This window comes from Aricia agestis, chromosome 13, assembly GCF_905147365.1.
Source record: "Aricia agestis chromosome 13, ilAriAges1.1, whole genome shotgun sequence".
Lineage (NCBI taxonomy): Eukaryota > Metazoa > Arthropoda > Insecta > Lepidoptera > Lycaenidae > Aricia > Aricia agestis.
Genome location: NC_056418.1, coordinates 8,055,421 through 8,082,746, shown reverse-complemented (window position 1 = coordinate 8,082,746; position 27,326 = coordinate 8,055,421). Strand labels below are relative to the sequence as shown.

The window sequence follows — 27,326 nt, the reverse complement described above, 5'->3', positions numbered from 1 at the left end:
CGCAGTTGGCAGCGTCGGTGGGCTAGAGGCGTAAAGAATGCCAATTAAGTATTTGGGTAACTCACTGGTCTCGAAGCTCTTCTTCAGTCGGTTGAGGTCTGAGGCGCTGCCGGAGACGCGGTAGATGCCCACCTCCAGTATCCCGCGCCGCTCCACCTCGCGCACGCACGCACTTATTATGAACGGTATGCTGCGTTTCTCGCGTCTGAAATTCATAACTAACGTTTCGGTTCGCTGTTGGGACATATAAAGCTAGGCTAGGTTTAGTATAGTGTTGTTATAAATTGCTTCTGCTGAAGTCAACTATACTAGGTTCGACTTTGTTTTTCTGTTTGCGAACCCTGCGTTCAAATCGCATGAAAGAACGTCGTTTTTAAATCGCATAGCATAAACGATATTCTCATTCCTGACAATGTGTTATTAAAATACACATTGTATTAACATATTAATATAATATATAAATGACAGCATTGTATTAGATTTTATTAGCAACATTTTGGGCTAAGAAAGAGACTGGAACACAAGTATCACTAATATTGCATTTTTCCGATTGACACTAAATTGTACAATAGTTGTGTAGTAACAGAAAATAACCTATATAAGTGGGCCCCTAGACGATTAATTTTATCGTGCAATATCATAGAACCATATTATTGAACAATTTATTTGACAATAAGATTGAAAGGCCGGGCGCGTTCAATATTAACCCTAGACAGTCAATAATATTGCACAATACGTGATATTGCGCAATAAAATTTATCGTCTAGGGGCTTGCTTAGTTAAAAATAGCTTAGTTTCTTGCATACTCACTTAGCGACATGCGTGATTTTAGCACCGAATAGCGCGCCGGACTTGGCACTGGGGACGTGCGAGGCGGAGCGCTCGGGCGGCAGCACGCGCAGCCGCAGCGGCAGCGACCCGCCGCCCAGGCACACCGTGCGGGACGCCGCCACTGACACCCACTCGCGAGACAACTGGACAGACGTATTTTTATTCGTAAGTCGTGTGTATTTTTAGTAGTAACAACGCACAGAGGATCCTCTGTGCAACGTTGCAACGTAGACGTCATCAGCGAGTTTAAACTTATGTTTATGTAAAATGTAAATAGTAATTTTTAATTTGTATTTAGGTTATGTAAATACCTACAAATAAAACAACTAAATATATTGCAATTTTCGTCTTATCGAATTGATTTACTAACAGAAAGATTTACTCTGTGTATGTTATTATACAACATTTTTACGTTAAAAAAAACGTTAAAATAGGCAAAAACAAAAAAATGTCGTAACGTCTGAATTAGAAATTATTTTTTTAACATTTTACCTTGAGCGTACACTTCCCCCTTAGCACGGGTCTCGCGGCGTCCTCGTACAGCAGTAGCCGCAGATTCTGCGAGCCTTCGAGGTCTATCGTGAAGCTCTCGTTCCACCGCGGCTGTGCGCTCCGACACACCAACTTCGATTTCGCCTTACGGAAATAATGACCGTACGAGTCTACTTCGATGACGATGTAGTAATCTGTAATGGAAACATTTTATACGATTAAATCACACATCTCTCGATATATTTTTGAAAGAGAAGAGATGATAAATTGACAAACGATTGACAATAATCGAGACTGGCACATGCGAGTCTAAAGCTGCGCGTCCACCGGGTCGGACGGACGTCAGAGGGAATCGGAGCGTACGGAGCGTCATCATTTATAATTTGCCAGGCGCAGAAATGAAGTTTCAGACGCAGTACCATAGAATTCAATAAAAACCAACAAATCCATCAGCGCCGTACGGTCCGATTCCGACCCGATGGATGCGCACTTTAAGGGCCGATTCACACCGGAATGGCAGCGCAGCGGCGAGCATTTTCAGTGTCATATGATTTTAAACTTAATCTTCATTATTGTAATACATAGTATCGTTTGAGAAACTTGGAAAGTCTTGCGACCGTCATTACAGGCGAACGGTACTTGTCGGCGGCACGCGTCTAAGGCACCGTCAACGTGCGCCGTCGACGCATGCCGTCGAGAAGTGATGTTCGTCTGTAAACGCTCTAAGTTTATCATCAAAGTAAATTTCCGTACATGTACATGCCAATATGCATATTTTGAAGTTTTGAAAAGTTTTACAAAAGAAAAGTTAAAAATGCGAGTTATTAAAAATATCATACAATACATATTTATCCTGTCATATTTAGTCGTAAGATACTAAGGTGCGGTATAGTGTGACTTTTGTGCTAGCGTACCTGCGGGCGCGTCGAGCGGCGCGGTCATGCCGCCGACGTGGAGCTGCAGGTCGCCGAGCAGCAGGGAGTCGTCGCGGCCGGAGCGCAGCAGGTACGAGCCCATGTCCGTCTGCAGGTAGCTGCGGCACGCCGTCACCCACGTCTGCAGCTCCAGCATCGACACCGCGCCCGTGCCCGCCGGCGGCGCCGACGACGCCTTTACCGCACATAAATATTTATTACTAACTGTATAAATAGGTATTAATGTGTTTATTTCAATTGAGCATCCAGAATCCAGATAGTGCCAAGCGCTTGCTATTGTATCAATGTAAACGGGCACTTGCTCTGGTCATGAATACCATTGTTAAGATAATGTTTTCATCATTATCTTATCGTCATTAGCTTGATACTATCTGGATTCTGGATGCTCAATTAAAATAAACACATTAATACCTATTTATACAGTTAGTAATTAGATTTTCTTGTAAGATATCACGTGAACATTATTTCTATTTTACCTATTAAACTGCTATACAAGTTACAATTTATTGCATTCGATTTTAGACTACAAACTACAACTCTTATTTATAGGATATCCCATAACTGCCATTTCAGTAAACTAAGTAATAGTTAAATTACCTGCAGCGCGTGTATGGAGTCGATCCACTGCGTACGCTCGTACTCTGAGCTGAGGAAGAACACGTGCTGCCGCTGGAGCGCCGCGGCGCCCGGGGGCTTCGCCCCGACACGGAACACCAGGTTAGGAGACGCCAGCACCAGCTGCCCTTCTAACTCTGCTAACTTCTTCCGCTGTTTCTCGGCTATATTGCGACTGCCTAGACGGATTTTCTGTAGAGAAGATGCATAATTTTAATAATTTATTTATGCAGCACCTACACCTATTAATACTTCATATTGTTATTTCGCTTAAAAAATATATGAAGGCTACTATAAATTCCAACCTTATCATCATGTGCGGCCCTCTCCTCCGCCAGTATCTGGTCCCGCACGGTGCAGGCCTGCGACTTGAGCGCGACGATGTTGGCGGGCGACGTCTCCCGCTCGGCCGCGCCCCCCGCCTCCTCTTCCACCACCACTATGTCCGACAGCGGGATGTACCACTTCAGCTCGAACGTGAACTTATCGCGACCCGACGCCTGCCGAAAGTTAGGAAAGGCTGACGTCGATGGCAGATTTATGAAAAGCGTGCGCATGTAAAAAGTCAGAAATATACGAAGCTCGTGCAAATGACAGCCAAAGAGCGAAATACCGTCGGAATAAATGTCTAATAATATAATTATAAGGAAATATTATCGTAGGTATAGTAAGTTGAAGACACTCAAGATTCTTGAAAATTTAAAATACTTAATTTAACTTTTTAAAAAGAAATTCTGATTTTAGAACTCAAACAATTGTATATTACCCCAAATAAAAGTTATTACCTTGTACTTTGCACACGCAATGACATCGTTGAACAAGAACAAATGCCTCAGTTTCCTGTGACCATCCGATAGTTCGACTATGAATGAGTTCTTGACGAGTCTTCGCTGAGCGCGATCAGCATTCTGTAAATTACAAAATGTCGAAACAAAAATTGAAAGAACATACATTGTGTTATTCTTATATAATATAAGGTCCGAAGAAGTAACTTACAGGGAACATAGATTTAGTCTGAATGATGTTGAATTCGTCAAGGAAATGCTGCGTCATGTTCAAAGCGTCAGTCAACATGGCGTGATCGGGATGACTCGCTGGCGTGTATTTTATCAGATCCTGCAATTAAAAAAAACTATTTTATTATCCCAATTAATATAATTGTTACTAAATAAGATTATGTGAACGCACAACTGAACGCACACGCGTGAGTGTGACAGCCTGCAATGGAAGCGACATTCAACTTATGAGTATAGGCCCACCCCCAGTATGGTGACATGCTGTCCCACGCATGAGTGTGTGTCTCACCCTGTGTGTACCTACATGCAGCACTAGCGCGTTCTTCAGCAGGCGCGCGACGGGCTTATGCAGCAGGTCGTCGAGCAAGACGGGTTGGACGCGGCAGGCTGCTGCAGCGCCGCCGCACCGCGTCACGAGATTAGGCTCCACCCACCGAGTACGAAAGTATGCGTACACGTACATGACACGTACTTACAGCACTAGCGCGTTCTTCTGCACGCGCGCGATGGGTTTGTGCAGCAGGTCGTCGAGCAAGACGGGCTGGTCGCGGCAGGCGAGTGAAGTCGGCGAAGCGCGGCGAGCTGCTGCAACGCCGCCGCAACGCACCATGAGAATAGGCCCCGTCCCTAATTCGATAATCTACGTATACGTACGTGCAATACGAGCGCGTTCTTCTGTACACGCGCGACGGGCTTGTGCAGCAAGTCATCGAGCGACACGGGCTGGCCGCGGCAGGCGATCTGGCGCGTGAGGTCGGCGAACCGCGGCGAGCTGCTGCAGCGCCGGCGCACCGCGTCCGTCGCGCGACCGTAGTTGTGCAGGAACGCGCCGTACACATTTATATTCTCAGCCTGGAACATACATTATTATTATATTAGTCACCTACACGCACGCACACAAGCTCTAAGTTTTGTATTCAATGTAAGAAAGATCTAGAACGATTTGAATCAAATAGAGAATAAAAGTATGCGGCCGAATATTCATCTATTTCGTAGAAACGTTTTATATAACAAGAATGGTCTGAAAGCCTGTATTTTTTACAACGAAAATGAACATACATAGACACCAGATCTTCCAGAAAGGTTACTTATAATGTAAGGTAAGTAGTATTGATATGGAACCTTTGTGGATAATGTAATTACTATTTACAAATTATAAAGCAAAATATGTGTAGTAGATGTCCAGTTACTCACCATTTTCTTAAAATGTATTCCAACTGAGAGCGGCTCCTCCCAGCTGGCGACCGCTTTCTTCAGTCCCTCCAGGAAGCTCTTGTGCAGCTCGTGCAATTCCGATATCTTGTAGAATATCGTCCCGAACTCCTCCTCCGATATCACAGGTTGAGACGTCGACAGCGTCGCTTTGATTGCGTTCATATACTGCGGAAAAAAAAGATTATGAATAAAATTATTTCACCCTCAAGTATTACTCATCCTCATTCTCAAAATGAAAGTCTTACCTTCTCCATAACGTACAAGCACTCGACGTAGACAGTTTCGCTCTCGATGATGCTGGTGACGATGCACCGGTGCATCGTGAGCCGCTCTGCCTCCGCATTGCTGCTGTTGGATTCCTGTAAGACGCAGTTTCAATGAAATAAATGAAACTAAATTATTAAGTGTTTAATATGGCATAGTGTCTTGCGGCCATATTTACAGAGATTTAATAATTACTTTATATTAAAAGAAGTTTCTGACACTAACTTCATACAACTTCAAACTGTTAATAAAATTAAAATTAACATATCATCAAAATCTATCTGAATGCGGTATTTAAGATCATTCCTACCCAAATTGAAGGTTTAACTTAGAACATACATTTTTCATTTTGATTCTATTTCCTTATTTTTCTTAAAACAGTTACGTTTAAGCTATCATCAAAGCTTAAATTCAGTCAATCAAAGCATAAATCATGTGAACCTGTGTCACAGGCTCATGTCAGTGAAGATAAACGAGACCTTCAAAATATTATATTTATGTTTACATATTATATTTATGTACCAAATTATGATCATGGGCCATGGCTTTGTACTTCATAATTCATTATCAAGACATTTTTAATTCAATTTTTAATTAAAAAAAAATCGATAGAGAACAATAGAGAGGTGTAAGCAAACGAATCGATAACTAACCAGCAGTTTATTGAACAATTCAAAACAAAGATAAGAATAGTAATTTACCACTAAGCTTAAAGTATTTCATTTCAGCTTTAGCAGAGTTTTGAAAACGTCTATTTGTAAGAAAAACAGGCTTACTATGAATTCAGTGGTAACATTAACCATTATAATATTATGCTTTAAAAATTATATTCGATGCAATGTTGATGGTAAGAATATTTTAAATTTATGTTAAATATATATTTTTTCAAATATTTTAGGAAGCCTCGAAACTATACTAATTTAAATAACACAAGCTTTATAAAAATTGCAGATTATGTGACAGCAGATGTAGAGATTTTACCACCATTTGAAACAATAATTGTTAGTGACTTAGCTGATGTTATAAACGAATTCAATGACAACTTGGTAAGTTTTCAAACGTTTAGTAATGCGAAATTTCCAATCGGTTTATGATACAAAATAAAGACATTCAAAATATTTGAAAACATATATTTTTTTTTCATTACAGAAATCTGGATTCGACTCTAATGTTTATAACGATAGCGATGAAAAAGAAAGCATTGACGAGTTAGTTTCGAATTATCAAACATTTTTAGACAAAAAACATAAGCATAGAATGAACATAAAAGAAACGGCATCCAATTTACCTAAATATACTAGAACATTTTCTAAATATCAAAGTTCTAAAGATCTTAAATTCCCCCGAAATCTTAACCGTTTCGTATCCGATTCATTCTACCCATATAAAAACAAAATACTTAGAAAATCTGACAGGCATCCTAAAATAACATCTCTATTAAATACTCTTGATACTTGCAATTGTGAAGATAATGTTTTTCCGTGTAAGTGTAACTCTGATTTTAATACAAATTCATATGAGCCATACTTCAAAGACGAAGCAAATGATGACCTAAACAAAGACAACCTAAACATAAACATTAATGTGGAACTTAAAATGGATGACTTTATTGAAACACTAACAAGCATACTTTCAAAAATATTTGTAGGAGATAAAAGAGAGGAAAGTTTTGGCGCCAAAGATCAAAAGCACAATCCATTTCTAAACTTTTTTTCAATGCGGTCATTTAACAATAACAACAGCCACATAATTTTGCCTAACAAAAAGGTTTCATTCTATAAAAAGAAGGCCAGACATTCAAACAAGGTAGGAAGGAGGCATAAAAACAAAAACCATTTATCGATAAATAGCCTAGACGACGACGCATTGTTAAAAACAAAATTTACAACTGACAAAAACACCACAAGTCCTAGTATCAAAGACATAATAAATACTGATAAAAATTCTACGTTGAAAAATGTTAATTCTTCCTTACATAGTTTTCAAAAGTTAGAAATCAACAACATTGTTAACAAGGAACATATGACAACAGTAAATGTTAATAAAATTGAAAATAGCACTGGCTCAACGGGCGAAAAGATATTAAAGGCAAGTTACGTCGTAATAAGGAATAATACAGAAGATTTCCAAAGCCTAGGAAACAGCATCGAAAAATTCGATGGTGCTAAAACTGAGCCAATAAAAACACGCAACCGAAGGCAAACTAAGCCAGTAAAATATGTCCCTGAAGTAAACGAAGATTACAAATTATTGTACTGGCCTCCTTATAATTCGAGCAATGATTCAATAACATCAATTGGCGTTCTATCGATTCAAAAAGAACAGAAGGAACTCAATGTCACAAATAAGAAAATACTTAGTAACGTTTCTGTTGCAATCGATAAGGAAATATTTAACGAAACAAATTGGAAAGATGTAAATTCTATCGCACGTCAATTTGTATTCTTTGTCGGGAAGCATTTAAATGGAATGCTCACATTATGTTCAGAGGACGTATGTCATTCTATAAACTGCGCAAACAAAGTATGTCTTGAAAGAATTTGCGAGCCGCAGGAAAGATTTAATGCAAAAGGACACTGCACCGCAAAACTTAGTGCAGGTAATACTAAACCCTACTTATTTTAAATCCCTCACAAAGAACAAACAATAAGTAGCGTATTATGTTCCCTTCGAATATTTATGACGCATAGGAACTTAATGCTAGTTATTTGTGAACAAGTAAATATTATTTAGTTTCGTTTAAGAATTTTTGCCAAAGAGGTTATATTCACTACTTATTGCAAAACGTAAGAGTTACGTTAACGTTACTTTGTAAAACAAAAAGCATGAAAATATTTTTGCAAAGGATTTGCAATGACAAGCGATTCTAAGGGGGGTATTACATTATCATTTATTTTGGATCATTTCTATGATCATATATAGGATCCAATATATATATATGATCATTTGATCATATCTGCATATTACATTATCATATTTCATTGATAATATTTTACGTCATATGTGGTTTCAATAGCCAATGGAGAGCGCTAACGCTGACAGGTATTGACGTCAGGGTTTCTAGATCAAAGAGAATTCGATTTGTCAAAAGACATCGTCATTTTTAATATGGCTTGTTTTTTTGTTTTTTCAGCAAGATTATCCAAGTATATAATTAGAAAAATAATTACATTAAGTATATTATTTGAAACATATTAACGAACAATAAATTAAAAACTCTTTTTATATTAAATAACTGGTAACACCTATTTCTATGACCGTATTGGATCCAATCTCTCAGCAAATTTTAAAAATCTATGATCAAGGAAGAAATAAATCATATGTCTATATTACATTATCCAATATCATTGACTCAATGATCTCGGATCCAATATATATGATAATCTAATATCCCCCTAAGGTGTTTCTTATCATCACATTTGTAGTTTGGTATGTAACTTATTCGCTTCTCTATGTTTTCAGACACAGTAGCCCCCGTTTCTGTGATCGATGTGCCAACAACCAAAGCCTTCAAATTAATCGACGATTTGAAAACCAAAATGGCGGGAAAACTGTTTGGAAAAGCGACTCTCTGCGAAACTCAGAAATGCGTCACGTTCGTCGCAACCGACAAAGCATTTTTGAAATCAGACTGTACGTCAAAAGAGTTAGCAAAGGGACACAGCATACATAAAATGATGTAACTCTTACGTAACGAGTTTGTTGAAATAACAGAACTAGAAAGTAATAAAGGTTTTTATTTATAAACAGTACTCTCCTCGAAGGAGCGATAAGGAGGAGCGCTTAGTCGTTTATTGCCCGTATACATGGAGTTATCGCTTAAAAAATCTACGGCTAAAATATTTCTAACGCGTATTAACGTACTTATTTTTGTATATTTGGCTCGGAGATCGCGTGCCGGACATGTGAGTACATAACAGAACATAACAGTATGTACTGTTATTATGTAGATACTGTACACTCTTCCATAACTCAAGTTAGTTACACTTGGATAGTTAATAACATTGTTGATGCATAAATTAATTGCAGATTAAGAAAGCATAATGTTATAGGAATTACTTGACCATTTATGCTTTCATCCTACGGTAACTTACAAATGTTTCTGCGAGAGACATTTTGTAATCTACTCATTTCTAGTCTGCCACCGAATGTTTGCTTAATTTGCTCATGAACATCAATGACAATAGATACCTTGTTAGGAACACCTCCCAACAAAAGAAAATTATAGTTATTGGAGGGTCTGTAGTAGATGAAAATAACTTTTGGAAGTCCTCAGAATTATTTTTTCTCAAAGACGCCGATTAAATCATAAACGGTAATAAAATATTTTTATGAATTTGTAGGATACCGAAATATATTTCAGTCCATGGCGTTCCGTTGGAAACAATCCACAAATTATTCGTTTCGATGGCAGCGGCAATATAAAGAAGAAAAATATTTCGCTAAAGAATATAGTCGAAGAGAGAAAGATGAATGAATTTTTCAACAGCACAGAATACTTACTCGAGGATACTACAGAAATCGAAACCACCACAGAACTCGTTACAACTACTCTGTCCAATGAAGAAAAACTCTTGAAGAATTTTATAGAGAATGCAAGAAGAGGCCTAAAACCGGGCCGAAAGGCGAAAATACTCACAAACTGTAGGAAAAACATGAGATGGTGCAGATTCCTCTCTTGTCCACAGATACAAAAATACTGCACCTTATGCGAAGTGAATCTAAAGGAGAAAAATGCGACTAAGTGCGAAAATTACTCAACTTCTTTTCTGTTTGGTGTTAATTAAATCTATACTAATATTATAAATGCGAAAGTATCTCTGTCTGTCTGTCTGTCTGTCTCGCTTTCACGCCAAAACTACCGAACCGATTGTAATGAAATTTTGTACACAGATAGTCTAAAGCCTGAGAAAGGACATAGGCTACTTTTTAACTGGAAAAAAGGGTTGTAAGGGGGTAAAAATCCGTAAATTTGTTCAAATTAAGTTACTTCCAAAAATACATAATAGATGGCGCCGTGCCGTCTCCTAAATCGCGCTGACGCTTGCGCAAAAGTCTTTCTATAAGAGGTGGTATCATCTTACATTTGATTATCTGTTTTTCGATTGTCATTTCTTTATATACTTTATTAAATTATAACTTTGTACTTTATCTATGCAGTGATGACTGATGAGTGACGTAACCTTAAATTTATCAATGATAAATAGTTTATGGGTGAAGTTGTGTAATTGGGGGGCTAAATATACTTTAAAATTTGGCATAAATAAAGTTTAATTTAAAAAAATGAAATAAGTTATGTGCACACTGCACAGCTGTTTATGGTTGTTTTGATTTAAGAGGATTCCACACCGCCCTTTTTTCCATACAAACGTTGTCCCCTGTTTCCTCCCTGGATAATGCTAGTAGAGTTATAATTTTTTTCCTGAATATCTAGGGCCACTAATACAATGTCCCTATGTTTTCTTTTTTTTCATAATTTAAGTATTAAATAAGATATGAACGTTCAAAAACCCAAAAAAATGGCCAGATTTTCCGCTGTGTTCAAACGTCTAGAAAACAGATTTGGCTAGATTATACAAAAAAAGCAAAACATAGGAACACAGCTCAAGCCTTTTTTTAATCTTTAATGAAAAAAGTACTTAAATCGGTTAAGTTTTAGAGAAGGAATCAGGGGACAACGAATCGTTGATTTTCTGGATTTTCTGCAGTTGTCTCTATCGCGTTCTGCGGTATAGGCTTGAGGTAAGGGAGACAGCTATAGATATTACACGTACTTTTTTTTCATTTCTCTAGCCCCTGTTGTGTCCTCTTAAGGGTACCAGGGTTTTTTTAAAAAAGCTTTTGACATAAATTTTGTTGTCTGAACATCGCGCGCTATAAACTGAGTTCCACGCGGACGAAGTCGCGGGCAACAGCTAGTACATAATATTGTACGTATATACTCAACTACAGTTCAGTTTCAGAGGTTTTTTTAACTCGTTAAAAATTTATCGAAAACATAAATCCCTGTAAAAAAACCTCATGTTCTATTTCTTTTCATTGTCATTCCTGTTTCCTGTTACTTTCTGAAACTTTTTTTAAATGGGTTTGTCTAGTAATGAAGCATCGATGGCATGGGACCATGACTGTATCTCTCGAGTCGAGATAATTAAAGCGTTCCTATTATGTCCCCTGTTAACTCATTAAGTAAACATTCCCGAAAACATCTTATCTGCGAGAGATAGGGCGAGCCCAGGTATATAAGGCGCTTGAAGGAGCTAGTCCCATGATTTCTAACGCAGTGACAACATTTTGGCTTAACTATGGCTCAATTTAAGTTTATATTGGCCTTGTTAATTTTGTGTTTGGTGTGCAAATACGAGTGTACTCCACTAACAGGTAAGTGTAAGTTTTTATGTAAACAAGCTGTTATAGGCTACGGCCTAGGGGCGGCAGCGTCATAGGGGGCGTCCATAGACGGCTGCAGATTTCTATGGCCCACTTTCATAAAAAATATAAATTCGGCACTGTGTGTATGTAAAATGTTTGTTTTAAAAGCTTATTAGTTAGGTTAATGTAGAAAGTTATGGAGAATCCAATTACAATTATTTAAATAATTTGAACGTAAATATTATGTAGGTATGCGTAATAATTATTATACTACTTTACATAATCGACAGTTTTTATGCATTAGCTAGTCTAGAAGGCATAATACAATACAATCATTCATCTGCAATAACAAATAGTAAATGACATGAGGAAACTTACGATTAAAACTTGTAGGTCTCATATTGATGCATCATAATATGACATCTAAAGCCGTATTATATGTTATTAATGCATAGTATTAAAAACATGAAAAAAAAATTGTAACCAACGTTAAAAATGTTCGATTTTTCAATTAAACATTTTTTTAACAGATAAAAGAGTCGAAGGTCGCGGCATCGGTTCCACGCTATGGGGTTGGATCACCTACCCCTTCACCTGGTGGAGTTCGGGCTCCACCGACATACCGGCAGACGAGAACCACATCACCAGCCCATCGTTGGACAACACGAGCCCAGCGCTGGGCAACGCTAACCCAGCGCTGGACCAGGACATAGAGATAGCGACGCACAACGTTACAGTCTGGTGCAACGACCAGACATGCACCACGCAGCGCTGCGACAGAGCCAGCTGCGTCAACACCACTTGCAACATCTACGACACGGACCTCAATGGCGAGTGCAGACACTACAACACTGTCAAACCCGAGCATGACACTGTCAAACCTGAATACGACTCTGTCAAACCTGAAATTGTCAGTCCTGCTGACAAGCCCACCACTGTCAAAAGTCCTTCGACGGAACTCTCCAGCGGTGAACATGATGAGAGACCCTTGGAGCTAGAGGCGGTGCTGTCCTCGACTGTCACTGAAGTCAGGGACAACGATACTAAGCAATAGAATACTGATTAAATAATAAATTGATATCTAGTAAGCTGTTTTTTTTAAATCTCGCAAACTTACAACAATGAAAAATTTTAGACAGCAAAAAAATAATAATGTTTCAGCTTAACCCTCTATCTATAATAAAAATAGACAGAGACAGATAGACATAGACAGCCGACTGTAGTTACTCAATAGGTGGTCGCTGTTAAGAGTTTGTGTATCAACCCACATTTTTTTTGTTGAATTATAAATAAATAAAAATTATCTATTTTTCACACAACATAACATAGTAGGTATTTATTATGAATGCAGTCTTGTTCTAAAATCTAAATGATCTAAATAACATGACTGCATTCATAACTCAATGCGTAATTTTTTTATATACTTAAAGATCCATAGACAGGATTAAAGCAATTATTTAACTTTGTTATCTATATAACTATCTCTTTTTGGATATTATATCATATAAACACAATATTTGAGACACGGGAAGTTATGTAGCTATATCCGACGCTGTCTACATTCTAACCGTTACATACGGTATGAATCATAGTACAACAAGTCATGATTCATAGTAACACAGCGTGCCGTTTGTCATCTATTTTCTTAAACATGTTACGTAAAGGTTTGTTTGTATTTAATGTTTATAATCGACCTGGGTGAGTGGTGACACTAAGGCGTCATAGAATAATGGCGTAGTATGGGACATCGGTCAAGCCCTAAATTTCGAACAAATGACGTCATATGTCTTCGAGAATTTTTGGCCCTTCTGACTCAGATCTAACAATGACATCACACTCCTTTTGCCCCTTCCCTTAACAGGAGACGTAGGACGACATTACATTTGAATACTGAATTCTTTTTTCAAAGCTTTTCATTTGGATTTATAACAGAATTATTCATAATAACATTATAATATTAGTCATCGGAGGTAAAGTTATTTTGAACCTACTGGACCGTGCAGTCTGCACGATTTAACTGTGCACCTAGCATGTGATCATTCGGTGACGTCATGGGTGTGATGCACTGTAGTGTTTTTTTGTAATTTACACCGCACGCGCATGGACAGCCAGTTGAAGACTAGTCGTCAACTAGTTGTTCTTAAGTTAGTAAATTAGCTCCTAAGTTGAGTCGGGTTGACAATTGGCGTTGGCGTAATGTGCGAATACCTTTAGTCAGTACAAGCAGTAGTATTCTGCGAGCACGGCACGGACCCAGCCAAGTCTTTAGCAAGGGTACGGCCGTCATGCCAGTTTTCGTTTCGCAACTATTTCACCCCTTTTATACAGGGTGTAACAAAACATAGTGATAAAACTTTAGGCTTTAGGGTGTGTATGTGTCTTATTTTTTTTAACTTTTGTATGGGCAAACTCATGACGCTGGGACGCTTACCCATACAAATCCCAAAAAAGTTTTTGCTCTTTTAGCACTTTCACAGTGAACTCTTTATGAGGAACACATACACACCTTAAAGTATTATAAAATACTTTAAGGTGTGTATGTGTTCCTATGTTTTGTTACACACTGTATATTCGACGTGGACAAAGCCAGTGATGTTACCTGCGTGTGCAGCTTCCGTATAGCCGGCGGGGTGTTGGCCTCTGTGTCGGAGGAGATGGTGCGCAGCAGCAGCGGGCGGTCGCTGGAGTCCGCCAGCTCCGACCCCGCCTCGCTCGCCTCGCCGCCCTCCACGCCCTCCCTGTTATTATTACTACTTATATTATTATCAATAGCCGTAAGTGTTCCACTGCTTGGCAAACCATCTTGGTTTGTTTTACCATCGAAGAAATTGTTTATAGGCAGTTTGAAGACCTACTTTTGTTCGTACTGGTTTGGTCGGGTTATGTCAATTTAATGTTGGTCTGGATGTGATCCACTGACCTCCATTATACACGAACGCTGGACTTATGATACCCACCTGCTTTTTGTGCCTATTTGAAGCGGAATCAGCGCCCCCAATGCGGGGGAAGAGAACTAAATTTGACGTAAATTGCAAATGGCCGCTTAATCATTATTGGTTGTCATCACTAGTATTAGTTCCAAGTACACAAGATTAATGCAACTGCTATTATTATTGTTTTATGTAGCTTTATCTTATTGTTTATGTTTTAAAATGACACTGTAATGCCTAGTTTTAATTTCGTTATTTTATTTTCATCATTAGGCGCTTACTGAAAACCAGCGTTGCGACTACGGTCGCAACACATGCTGAGTAAGCACTTATTTGGTAAAGGTGTTGAAATGTTTTTTAATTATTTAGTTTGTTTGTATTGTTTACCAAATAAAGTTTGTTTCTTTCTTTCTTTCTTTCTTTCTTTCTACTCTCCCTTCTGCTATCAGCGCCAATATGGCGACTTTCAAACGTCATTTTTACGTCAGATTTAAGTTTTCTTCCCCCGTATTGGGGGCGCTGATTCCGCTTCAAATAGGCACAAAAAATAGTTGTCATTTCAAAGGGTATCATAAAGTCCAGCGTACTTGTATAATGGGGGTCAGTGATGTGATCGGTTTCGGCTAGGCTTGACGTAACGCGACGAAATCACGCAGGTCCCCAATCTGCCTATTAATCATTCTTTCATGATATATATTTCACTAGATGTCCCGCGCGGCTTCGCCCGCGTAAATTAGGAATTTTACAGAAACCGTACATTATCCCATAAAAAATAGCTTATGTCCCTACTCCCTTCACTTGGTCTACTCTATATCTGTGCTTAATATTGCCATAAAAATTGCTCCAGTAGTTGTTAATTTCTTATATTTCCTCCGTTTTTCCCACATTTTCCTGAGTTTCTTCGGTCGTATTAGTCTTAGCGTGATAATATTTAGCCTATAGTCTTACTCGATAAATGAGCTATCTAACACTGAAATAAGTTTTTAAATCGGACCTGTAGTTCCTGAGATTAACGCGTTCAAGCAAACATACTCTTCAGGTTTATAATATTAGGTAGGTATAGATTTTTTTTAATTATCGCTTGATAAACTCGAGTCTCGATCTAAAAGACTATGAAAAGTACCAATAACAGGGTCATTATAGGCTCATAAGTCATAACCATGGAACGATGCATGGTATATGGTAGTGATGATGATGATGAATGTAATTTGCATAGTTTTATACGTGGGAGAGCCATGCTTCGGCACGAATGGGCCGGCTCGACCGGAGAAATACCACGTTCTCACAGAAAACCGGCGTGAAACAGCGCTTGCGCAGTGTTTCGCCGAGTGAGTGAGCTTACCGGAGGCCCCTTCCCTACCCTCCCCTATTCCCTTCCCTCCCCACCCCTACCCTCCCTATTCCCTCTTAAAAGGACGGCAACGCACCTGCAGCTCTTCTGATGCTGCGAGTGTCCATGGGCGACGGAAGTTGCTTTCCATCAGGTGACCCGTTTGCTCGTTTGCCCCCTTATTTCATAAAAAAAAATAAAAAATAGTAGCATATGCTTTCCGTTCTTAAAACAACGCCGAAACTCCTAAACTTCTACCTATAAAGAATCAGGAGTTCTCTCAGCACCTTCTGAACCACGGTATACCAGATATACCTCGGTGCAAAATCTTACTTGTTGGTAGCATATGCTTAGAATACTTTTCACGAAACCGAAGTCACCACATGTTTCCCTATAAATTTTGAGGAGTTCCCCCGATTACTTATGGATCCTTCATCAGATCACCACTTTTGTGAATATAATACCAAATTGGGATGATACCCTATATACCAAAAGAAAAAAATTGAAAATCGGTTAACAAACGGCGGAGTAAACGTTGAACATAAGAAAGCGAACATAACACCTCCCCCATTTTGAAAGTCGGTTAAAATTGTAGCCTATGTGTTATTCTGATGTATAAGCTATATTATTGTAAAGTTTCATTAAAATCCGTTCAGTAGTTTTTGCGTGAAAGAGTAACAAACATCCATACATCCATACATCGAAACAAACTTTCGCCTTTATAATATTAGTAGGATCTCTGTGACTGTTATTGCATATTTATTTCTATTATTACTACATAACGCCAGCGACTCCATTGCACCGATTCGAAATTCGTTTATCGTGAGGGTATCTAGCCTAGTAAACGAATGATTCTGCTTGGAAAAGTCGAAAGCAGAAATTTTGACTTTGGTACCTTGTTTAGACTAGTGAGAAGATAAACATACAAAAAGTCCTGACCCCTCCGAGGTGAGCTCGATGGAGGGGGGGGGCAAAGAAGGTCCCGTTTTTTGGCTTTTTGCTTACTCATCATAAACGGTGCTTCGTACGAAATTCTCTTGTAGTACATGATAAAATCTAATTAAATTCTCTACAACTTTGTCCTTTACACTTTGTATCTATCTCCAATCATTGCCTCGCTATGAGCTTCTAAAATTGGCCGATTTTCAAAAGTGTGTTTTTTAGGGTTTCGTACCCAAAGGGTAAAAACGGGACCCTATTACTGAGACTTTGATGTCTGTCCGTCTTCCTGACCGTCTGTCTGTCCATCTGTCTGTCCGTCTGTTTGTCCGTCTGTCTGTCCGTCTGTCTGTCTGTCCGTCTGTCTGTCCGTCTGTCTGTCCGTCTATCTGTCCGTCTGTCTGTCTTGTAAGTTGTATGAATTTACAACCCAAGTATCACTGGATTTGAGAAATGTATCAGTATCTATATTTTGTGCGTCAGTTGTGAGGAGCTGTAAGGAATGTTGCGAACGGGAGTGCGGCTTATTTTATCATAGTGCGGTTTGGCCGCTACGCCGCAATATCACAAGCAAATGTATGTAATGATTCGGGACGCATACAGGGTGTAACAAAAATAAGTGATAATACTTTAGGATGTGTACGTGTTCCTTGTAGAGAGTTCACTGTGAAAGTAGCAGCGCTGAAAGACCAAACATTTTTTTCACTTTTGTATGGGGAAACTCGTGACGCTCGGGCCCTTGCCCATACAAAAGTGAAAAAAAAAATTCGTATTTCAGAGCTGCTACTTTCACAGTGAACTCTCTACAAGGAACACGTACACACCCTAAAGTATTATCACTTATTTTTGTTACACACTGTATAATTCCGTGGTAGAGCAAACCCTATTATTGGTTCTTTAGATATTTGTAAAAAAAGACTACTTATATGCCCATCATATATTCTGTAATATGAACTCTTTAAATTACAAAATATAGCTTGTCAAGAAAGAGTAGAAGCCGAAAATAATTTTTAAATTACGTAAAAATACAAAAAAAACTTAGTATTGCAAATAAAAAAATGTGTCAGAGCGTTAATTTTTAGTGTACAAACGTTCTCTGCGCAAAAACTACCATTTAATCGTGATTATGTTTGGAAATTTTATTTCAGCGTCTACTCTTTCTTGACAGAGTATAATTTGGTGTTTTACCTACGTGTATAATATACTATACTCACTGTATAAAGTAATGTATGTTGACGTAGTTGGGCGCGGCGGCGGGCGGCGAGTCAGGCGCGGTGGGCGCGAGGCAGGCCGGCGGCGCGGACGCGCTCAGCGCCAGCGTGCTCGCGCCGCTAGACCCCTCCTCCGACCCCGCCCCCGCCCCCGCCCCCGCAGTGCTGCCCGCACCGCCTGGACACAAACATCAGTGTTAAAAGCTTTATACGAGGCACAAACCTCCATATTATGACGTTCCGTGCCACTAAAGAGTTACCGCAGACTACAGACTAAGTCAGTCGATAGGTTCAGTCTAACGTTTATCCAGTATGAAGATGTATGGAGGTGCACATAATAATAAAATTTTGATTTGTATCGGCCAATAATAATGGACGTAAGCCAAACTATCGGCCAACTAAAAGTTTGTAGTTTGTGGGGGCTTTTAATTGTGTCGAACCTTTCCAACTTTACAGCCAGCCAGCACGAACTACCCAGTTACGAAAAGTCAAAGGGCCAATTCAACACGATTCTTCATAAATTGCACTTTGGCAAAAAAAAGTCCAGTCTTTTAATGGTGTTCTGTGTACACACAATTAACCAACCCCAATTTGCCCCTTATTGACAAGGTCTTTGTAATAAACTCGTCTACCTAAATTAGAATTTCAGCAGCCGAAGTCTGAACGCCGCTTTACTTCTGAGAAAAACAGCTAGTAGAACTAAATCTCAATTTGAATAATATCGCAACTGAACACGTCAAACGAAATTAATACGAGACGCTGGTCAGGGAATTCCCGTCTTTATATTATGTAAATATCGTCTCAGCCAGACGGTAAATCCATCGCCCAAGTTTCATCGCGGAAACTCGGTCTGATATTATGACCTAGACTTTACGCACCGCACGAGACAAGGTCTCGATTAGTAACTTTACACTTTCATGCTTATTTACCATGAAAGATTAATATCAATATTATCATAGCGAAGTCTGAGTGGCGAATATACTTCATTTACCGTAACAAAAAGTACCTTACATTAGCTAATCCACCTATGCCACCCCTTCCGTAATAACGAGGGGCAAAGCATGACGTGTACATATTAATAAGTGAATTAATACTTAGTAGCCCCTGCGCATCGATAGAGCGGATGTAAAAACGTAGGTGTGCCGTGTGACCAAACCCTCGCCCGGCGCTATTCAAAGGGGTCGAGTGGTTCTGAATTTTGCAAGACATAATGATGTGCGGACGTTTCTATGGGCCGTTCTCATTACATTTTTGTGCATGCTTTTAAAGTAGATATTATGCAGGATTACGCTGCATAAAAATATTATATAGGCGCGTTAAGGATGCCCAAAAAATATTTTACGGCAAATAGTGACGTCAGTTTTTGTTTATTTATTTATTCACTTCGACTTTTAGTAGTTACTAATGTCAGTCCTCCAGATACAGACATACATTGCTTTCATATTTACAGCTCTTCTGTTTTCCAACTTCTATCAATTTTTGTTACAATCCAGCAACCTAGCGAATATTATGTCTGCTTAAACTATATCTTATATGGCTACAAGCAAACAAAAGTTTGACTTGAGCTTTGGCGGACATTGATCATAGAGTGCAATGCATTCTGAGGATGCTCTGCAAGGAGGGATCTTGCGAGTTGCGACGGCAGTCGTCTGTCAGTCGCCTGTTACATAGCTGTCCTAAGGGCCGCGCCACACCTGAATGGCAGCGGCGAGGCGAGCACTTTCAGGGTCATATGATTTGAAACTTTATCTTCATTATTGTAATACATGCTGCGTAGCTGCTGAAAGTGCTCGCCTCGCCGCTGCCATTCCGGTGTAGCGCGGCCCTAATGCCGGCTCTTGATATAGGCGAACGCGTTGGCCAACGCGTCTGCAGACGCGTTGGCCCAATGTGTAGAACGGGCGTTCGCGCGTTGGCCGTAGGTATTTAGACGTTGGCCGATGCATCTGCGAGCTTGCCGCGCGGGTCGGAAATGTCGGCAAAAGATCAAAGGACATTTGTCGCAAGCTTCGCGCTCCATCCACACATAGGCCGCGCGATCAGTTTGCCCGGAGTTATAATTATGATAATTATTATAATATGTAATAATTTTTGTATGTAATAATTTAATAAATAATAAGTAGGTAATAAAATAATTACTTATATTATTTTAATATTATAAAATATTATGTAAAAGTGAGTTTATTTCTTTGTTTGTTACGTTTTCTCGCCTTTTATTTATTTATTTCCAGAATACTCTTTAAAAACTTTTTCTTGTCCACATTTACAAAGTAATTATAAGCTGTGAATAAATAAACAGCTGCAGCTGTTAGCGACTAAACATCCATTTTGAATCCGTCCGCACATTGGCGCGATCCAAAGCATACTGAACGACCTTCCTATGTGTGGATTACTCACAAACGCCGTTGCAAGCGCACTGCCAACGCGTCTGCAGACGCGTTGGCCAACGCGTTCGCCTATATCAAGAGCCGGCTTAAGACACTGCCTGTGTCGAGTTGCAGTGGCGGCCCTAGTCTTGCTCTTGCAGGGGCCTCGCAAGGTATTTTTTGTAAGACAAAATGCCTCGCAAAGACCTTCCGCCGGAGCTTCGCAGTGGGTAGAGCCGCTATTGTCGAGTTGAGCTATCGAGGAAGTTTATTCCTAGGCAGTTGACGGACCTACGTCATTTGGTCGGCTTATGTCAATTCAGTATGTATCACAACCTGTGATCGGTCGGATGGGTTTGACTTAAGAGCGGGCTGCCAAATTTTGCAGTGTTTTATAATAAGTATTGCGATCGCGGAAGACGATTGACTTAAATGAAATTGAGATTTATTTAATCATTGTATATTTATCTGATATTTGCCTAACGAAAAACACGATTAACTTATTTTGACTCGATAGTTATATTTTTCGAAATTATGAATCTTTCTGGACTTTTCAACAAATATCTGTTACACTTATTGAGTTACTATCATTAAATAACTTGCACTACTACAATCACACACTTTATAAAATAATGGCTAAAGGAAATATTAATTTTTAAGTAATCATCAAAAACAGTTTTGGGACTTACGACCTTTACTTTCGTGCTATAATGCGGGAACCGTTGTTACGTTATCGCGTAACAACGGTTCCCGCATTATTGTAAGTTCACTATTAGCTGCAGTTGTTCACTATTAGCTGCAGCGCAAAGTACAATTCTCAGGGGCACGATTCATGGAATCATTCTATTATCACGATTGGAGGATAGCTGAGTGTGTACTGTGTAGGCGGGGCTAGCGTGCTTTGATATTTTTAACAGCAGGCTCTTAACGCGACTAAATTACTTGGGTCCGCCACCTGCCTAGGGATCAACTTCTCTGATAGTACAACCAGCATGGTAACTCACCGGCTTGTATATAGACGTACTCGCCGTCGTTGATGTCGACAGGCACCTGGTCGTAGTAGGGCTCGTCGTCGCGGCCGGGCAGGCTCTCCAGCGACATGGGCGTGCTGTCCTCAGCGGGCAGGTCGGGGGTGCTCGGCGTCACCTCGTCTATGGACCGAGGGGTCGCGGCGCCGCCGGACCGCTTCCGCTCGGATGATAGAGAGTTGATCGACTCGTAGCTCTTAACCTGTTTTTGTTATTTATTATTAAAGTACGTTTAATTGTCACGTGCTCGCCTCGCCGCTGCCATTCCGGTGTAGCGCGGCCCTAAGACACTGCCTGTGTCGAGTTGCAGTGGCTGCCCTAGTCTTGCTCTTGCCTTGCTTGGCCTCGCAAGATATTTTTTTCTAAGACAAAGGGCCTCGCAAAGACCTTCCTGTTTTTTTATTATTATTATTAACCTGTTTTTTATTTATTATTAAGTACGTTTAATTGTCTATGAGCTTTTCGTCTATATCCTTTGTATTTAGTTTTTTATATAATTTGTTCACGTACCAAGTTTACAGTTGCTCTTAATCTACGCTCTTTACCTGTTTGTAGTCCCCCGACACACCGTGACAACAATTATGGACTAAAATATCACTTTACACTTAGGAATTATTTAAACTTAAAGTCAGTAAAATATAATATTATTTAATTACTTTTTAAAGTTGTTTGGCGGGTTTTTTTTTTAATTTCTTAATTTAATTTTATTATAGTTTGCTAACTTTGTTTACATATTTATGTCTTATAAAAGATTAGTCTCATGTCGGCATATATATAGGCGAACGCGTTGGCCGGCGCGCTGCACTGGCCCAATGTGTAGATCGCGCGTTGGCGGTAGGTATTTCGCCTGTTCTACACATTGGGCCAGCGCGCCGGCCAACGCGACGGCCAACGCGTTCGCCTATATGTAGTGCCGACTTAACGAGCTATGTGGTTTTATAGCTGTTAGTTAATGAGTAATGCGCTATTTTTAATAGGAGCAGTCATAAATAATGATGTTATAGTATATATATAGTATATGGATTCCTGAATTTTAATTGACATTAATTAACTTGTTATACAGGTATATAATAGCCATAGACACGTAATAATCAGGTAAAGGTCACGCTCACCCCATGCGAGGTTTCGAAGGGGTCACAGGGAACATGGCCCTTCTCAAAATCTTGGTAATTAGTAATTACTGTGTATTTTATTGCGACATAGGTATTATGTCTAAATATTCGTGCCACCCCTCCCTCTCCCCTAATTTTAAAACGCACTGATAAGAACTAAGGGCTCAAATACACCTACCGAGTAGCGTGACGAGACAGCCATGACGAGACGAGAGAGCAGACAGCGGAAACATACAATATTTTGATTGGCCGAGAGCACCGTCTCGCCTCTCTACTCGGTAGGTGTAATAAAGCCCTAAAGATCTTTGTACACTTACCCGCTCGCTGATAGACGGCGTGGAGCCGCGACTGGCGATGGACTCGCGGGAGTCGGCGCTGCGGAGCCGGCGGCCGAGCGACGACGGCGGGCTGTCCTCCGCCGCGCCGCTCTCCGGCAGAGACGCGCCGCGCTTGCTGAACACTTTCGGTGGTGGCCTGACAGAATGATAGGGCTATAACTCACTCGATACACGAAATTCTCAATGAACTCCACAGGCTCATTGTTATAGTGTGTCTTAAGGTTCTCGCGTCTCAAAAACGTGCGATTAAATCGAAAGTACTGCACCAAAGGGATTCAGCTCTTTCAGTGGTGGAATGACAGATTGATATTAGGGCTATAGCGCTATAACTCACTTGAGACACGAAAGTCTTAAGACAGACTCCACAGTCTCATTGTAATAGTCTGTCTTAAAATTGTCGTGTCTCTAAAAAGCGTTCGCCCTTATAAATACGAAAGGGTTCACAGCCTTTTCAGTAACGGCGTGACATACACATACACGAAAAGGTTTCTGGGTGGCAAGAAGAACCTTTAGGCTGTTTACACACGGCGCCGCAGCGGCGGCGGCGATACCGTACCGCTGCCGCTGCGGCGCGTGTGTAAACACCCTTAGTCCCGAAAAAGGACGTAGGATAGTTTAAAAAGAAAAGGCTATGGTCAACACCTACATATAAAAATTATATGTCTCGTATTGATGCTCGACAAATGGCAATCGCCGTTGGTACAATTTTAGCTTCTTCGTAATTTTATGTCCTTTTCAATGCATGTTTTAATAATGTTTATCTGATGAAAATCATACCTCTAACATAATCGACGCGTCGCAATGACTGCGTGTATAATATGCATGCAACTTGACTTTAAACTGTACCTAATACAATATGAAATGCTTACTTAGGCGGAACTTTTTTCTTGGCAACAGGCAATGCTGGCTCCGCGGCGCTACTCTCCGAAGATTGGGGGGAATCCTCGGACTTCTTCGATGCATTTTCGGCGAGTTTGAGGCCGTTCACCTCAATAACTGTCACAAAGTCACCGGCTTGCGACACTGGACGGTTTTTGGGACTCGCTTCTGGAGTCTCTATTTCTGTTTATGATAAAAAATTGTAAGAGCGTAAGTTGCTGTTGATAGCTACGTAATACGGTATCGTAATTTTCATACAAATCATATGCGATAAAGTTACGATTGGTGTAAGTAGCTAGGCGTCTACCAGAATCTCGTGCTCACAACACCTCATGTTGACATACAATTAGTAAAAATGTAGTATTAAAAATTTGACGGAATGCGGCTAAATTACGTAGGTTCGTCTGCCTGTGAATCGACATCTCTGATAGTATACAGACCCATTTTATTGTTGAAATATGGGCGACACAATGCGTCATTAATATGTAGGTAAACGAAACTTTACAACGACTTGTTTACATTGCTATTACCAATTGTCAAATGAACATCGTTTAAAAAGAGAACACGCCCTCAACTACCACTTCAATTCGATTAAGTTAAGGCCTCATCACACTGGCGATTTGCGGGATATGAGAATTCGCGGCACTCGGCAGTCACCATACGCGATGTGATCGCGGCGAACACGCAGCGTATCCGCGGATCATTAAACGTATGAAAACCGCACTACCGCTTCACCCTTAAACCGTCAATGTGGTAAGACCTTTATGCGTATTAAATAGTTTAGACTGAAATTTTACCGTCAAGAATATCACTACGTTGGACCACTTCGCTGTTGCATCTTCTGCGGGCCTCGGCCGCGAGGTTCGACGACAGCTCATTGATGCATTGATTCACCGAGCTCCTCTCGGCCAAGTTTACTGCCTTACTTCTAAGATGCACCTCGTTAGACTCCCCATTCTGTGGTGAATCGTCGCTCTTCAGGCTCGAGAGGCTTCGCTTGGATAGAGAATCAGAGTTCGTTTCCTACAACAAAAAACCTGACCGTACATAATAATCCACTATGCGCCGTCAAATTTAGAATAGCTGTACTGCAGTTATTCCAAATCAAATAGTTTCCATAATATTAAATAAGCAGCATAATAGCATGTACGGAATAATTTGAAATGTAATGTGCATTTTGCGTACGTGCGTACATGCGCGCAACGCATATAGACCATTTGGTCTAAACTCTAAAATGTTCAGTAGGCTGAATCCCGCGCGTCCGAATCCGAATGTGTCCGCGCAAACGTGCAGTTTGGCTGTAACACCGCGAGATCACAAGCAACAGTTTGTACTGATTTATTAAAGCGACACGACGTGGTCGCGCTATCATACGTTCAATAGTGATCTCGCGATGTAGCCGCCAATCCGCGCGTTCAGGCGGACGCATAATATTATACTCATTACTCGGTGTATATTTTGCGTCCTTTTGATCGCGCGGTTTAGAGACAAGATTAACCTTTTTTTTGCGCAGGGGAAACCCTTTATGGGTGCCCCGGGTTGTGGATGTGCCTCAGTTAAGCTGAAGCACCCCGAGGATATGTGGGAATGCCGGCGCCGGGCTTACGCACTTAAACCGTACCGACTGCCTTCAGCCGTATTACGTATAGGGAGAGATGTCCTAGATCTAAACAGAGACAAGACTAACCTAAGTTAGGTTTGCAAATAAAAATTATTATTATTATTATTACCTAACCTAACCAGCCTAATCCAACACAGACACACTTTTTAGCATAGATATTTATTAAATATCAATTCTAATGCTAAATACTCACATACGGTTTTGCTTGATCGAGCAATGACGTCGAGCAAAACCCGCGGCTTGGGCTTTCGTCCACACATTCAGCATTGCTCGATAGTTTTATTCTAAATCGAAATATTTAATTTCATCAAGCTGGCTCGATGCGAGCCTTCGAGCTGTCAGTTTTGCGGTCCACACAGTAATTATTACTCGATTTGGAGTAAAACTATAGAGCAAAACCGCATGTGAGTACTTAGCATAAAGAAGTCATAAAATCTTGACTTTAGACAAAAAAGGAAGTAAATGTCAAAGTGTAAGTGTGTCATTTGTATGTATGATGTAACTATGTAGTTATGTATAATCCAAATCCAATCTCCTTTTTTTTGGCTAAATGTATCAAATTAAACAGTTTTCATTACCAAGCCAATTATGTAACATTTAGCCAATTAAGTTTAAATATTTTTACAAAGCTGTTATATGTTTATTTCAATTGAGAGAATTTGTGATGAGATATTAATAACAATCAACATAAAACTAACTATATAAAATACTTGTTGTATTAGTCTCAAGATAAACAAAACCAATGTATGGCAAACATACATTTATTAGTCATACAAAAATTATGTATGTCAGAAGCACTTTGTATTTTTATTGTTGTTTAATCCAAATACCCAAAAGATTATTTATAATAATCAAAAGATATATTATATAGCAAAAAAAATAGATACATATGTTGTCTTATTAGATAAAGTAGATTGAAATTAAGTTTAATGTGTTGGCTAATTACATTTCTGTAATATTTCATAAGTTGTTAAATAACACTGTTTTATAACAAGTCATTAAAACATAGATATTATGTAATAGTTTGATTATTTTTTTGAGATGTAGAACTTAGATAAAATAAATGAGCATTGCTAAATATTGTTTATTTCCTTTATAGTTTACAGAATAGTTTTAACTCTGAACTATAATTTAACCTTTTATAATAGATGGTTATTTTACAGCAAGTACAATAAAATCAAGTAAACATTGTAATCACAGTTTCTGTGATTTTGGTCAATTTTAAGTTTAATACACAAATTTATTCAAACGAAATTAAAAATTGTTAGCAAATCTTTAGTTTATATACTTTATATATGATATGATTGAATGATTGAATGTACCGTAACTTCTTGGTGGAAATTCATGTTTCACAGTAATAATATACATTTTCATGCACTTGTTCCACTTTTTATTAAAACAAGTGCATGAAAAGTGTATATTATTACTGTAAATATTCCTTGTTTGTGTTGGGACAAACATCTTGGAATCAAACCTACAGCCTCAGTATTATGATGTTCTCATTTCAACACTACACTTCATGAGAAACCAGTTCTTTACCAAGCCACAATATTATAAGGCTGTAAATGACTCCAAAATATTATACTGTCTTTAGGTTATTAGTAAATTAACAAAATGTAATAAATAACACTTGTATATTCATACAAGTGTGCGTCTATTCTATAGATCAACATTGCAAACTACATATATTAGAATGATTCACATAAAACCTTTTGTTATCTTTTTGCGATATTAGCAATTAATATTGATTATGTAGATAGATAAAGTGATTATTTCCATACATTTATAGAAAACATTGTTGGTTGTTGTTAGTGGAAGGGCATACATTTTAGTAC

General features: G+C 39.3%; 3 protein-coding genes across 6 annotated transcripts in view; 2 read left to right on the top strand and 1 right to left on the bottom strand.

Moving 5' to 3' along the window:
* Positions 1-27,326, bottom strand: part of LOC121732979 (active breakpoint cluster region-related protein) — a 36,217-nt gene that overhangs the window by 8,456 nt on the left and 435 nt on the right. The window contains exons 2-18 of the mRNA XM_042123034.1: positions 24,668-24,893; positions 23,861-24,053; positions 22,971-23,127; positions 21,518-21,743; positions 18,151-18,325; positions 14,337-14,475; positions 5,350-5,463; positions 5,084-5,269; positions 4,544-4,741; positions 3,870-3,989; positions 3,659-3,781; positions 3,179-3,373; positions 2,856-3,065; positions 2,238-2,433; positions 1,324-1,517; positions 811-974; positions 66-205 (exon numbers count right to left, since the gene is read on the bottom strand). Coding sequence (XP_041978968.1) covers positions 66-205; positions 811-974; positions 1,324-1,517; positions 2,238-2,433; positions 2,856-3,065; positions 3,179-3,373; positions 3,659-3,781; positions 3,870-3,989; positions 4,544-4,741; positions 5,084-5,269; positions 5,350-5,463; positions 14,337-14,475; positions 18,151-18,325; positions 21,518-21,743; positions 22,971-23,127; positions 23,861-24,053; positions 24,668-24,893 — 2,956 coding nt within the window. The remainder of the gene's footprint in view (positions 1-65; positions 206-810; positions 975-1,323; positions 1,518-2,237; positions 2,434-2,855; positions 3,066-3,178; positions 3,374-3,658; positions 3,782-3,869; positions 3,990-4,543; positions 4,742-5,083; positions 5,270-5,349; positions 5,464-14,336; positions 14,476-18,150; positions 18,326-21,517; positions 21,744-22,970; positions 23,128-23,860; positions 24,054-24,667; positions 24,894-27,326) is intronic.
* Positions 6,106-10,151, top strand: LOC121732981 (asparagine-rich protein-like). 3 transcript variants are annotated; one of them, XM_042123036.1, is made up of 5 exons: positions 6,106-6,215; positions 6,311-6,414; positions 6,518-7,967; positions 8,831-9,091; positions 9,712-10,151. In XM_042123036.1, the coding sequence occupies exons 1-4, from the start codon at positions 6,146-6,148 to the stop codon at positions 9,049-9,051; spliced, it is 1,845 nt and encodes a 614-aa protein (XP_041978970.1). In that variant the 5' UTR covers positions 6,106-6,145; the 3' UTR covers positions 9,052-9,091; positions 9,712-10,151. The 3 variants fall into 3 exon arrangements, with proteins under 3 accessions (XP_041978970.1, XP_041978971.1, XP_041978969.1); XM_042123037.1 differs by lacking the exon at positions 9,712-10,151 and having other exon boundaries at positions 6,320-6,414; positions 8,831-9,095; XM_042123035.1 differs by lacking the exon at positions 9,712-10,151 and having other exon boundaries at positions 8,831-9,095.
* LOC121732982 lies at positions 11,294-12,825 on the top strand. 2 transcript variants are annotated; one of them, XM_042123041.1, is made up of 2 exons: positions 11,294-11,746; positions 12,268-12,825. In XM_042123041.1, the coding sequence occupies exons 1-2, from the start codon at positions 11,671-11,673 to the stop codon at positions 12,789-12,791; spliced, it is 600 nt and encodes a 199-aa protein (XP_041978975.1). In that variant the 5' UTR covers positions 11,294-11,670; the 3' UTR covers positions 12,792-12,825. The 2 variants fall into 2 exon arrangements, with proteins under 2 accessions (XP_041978975.1, XP_041978972.1); XM_042123038.1 differs by having other exon boundaries at positions 11,294-11,752.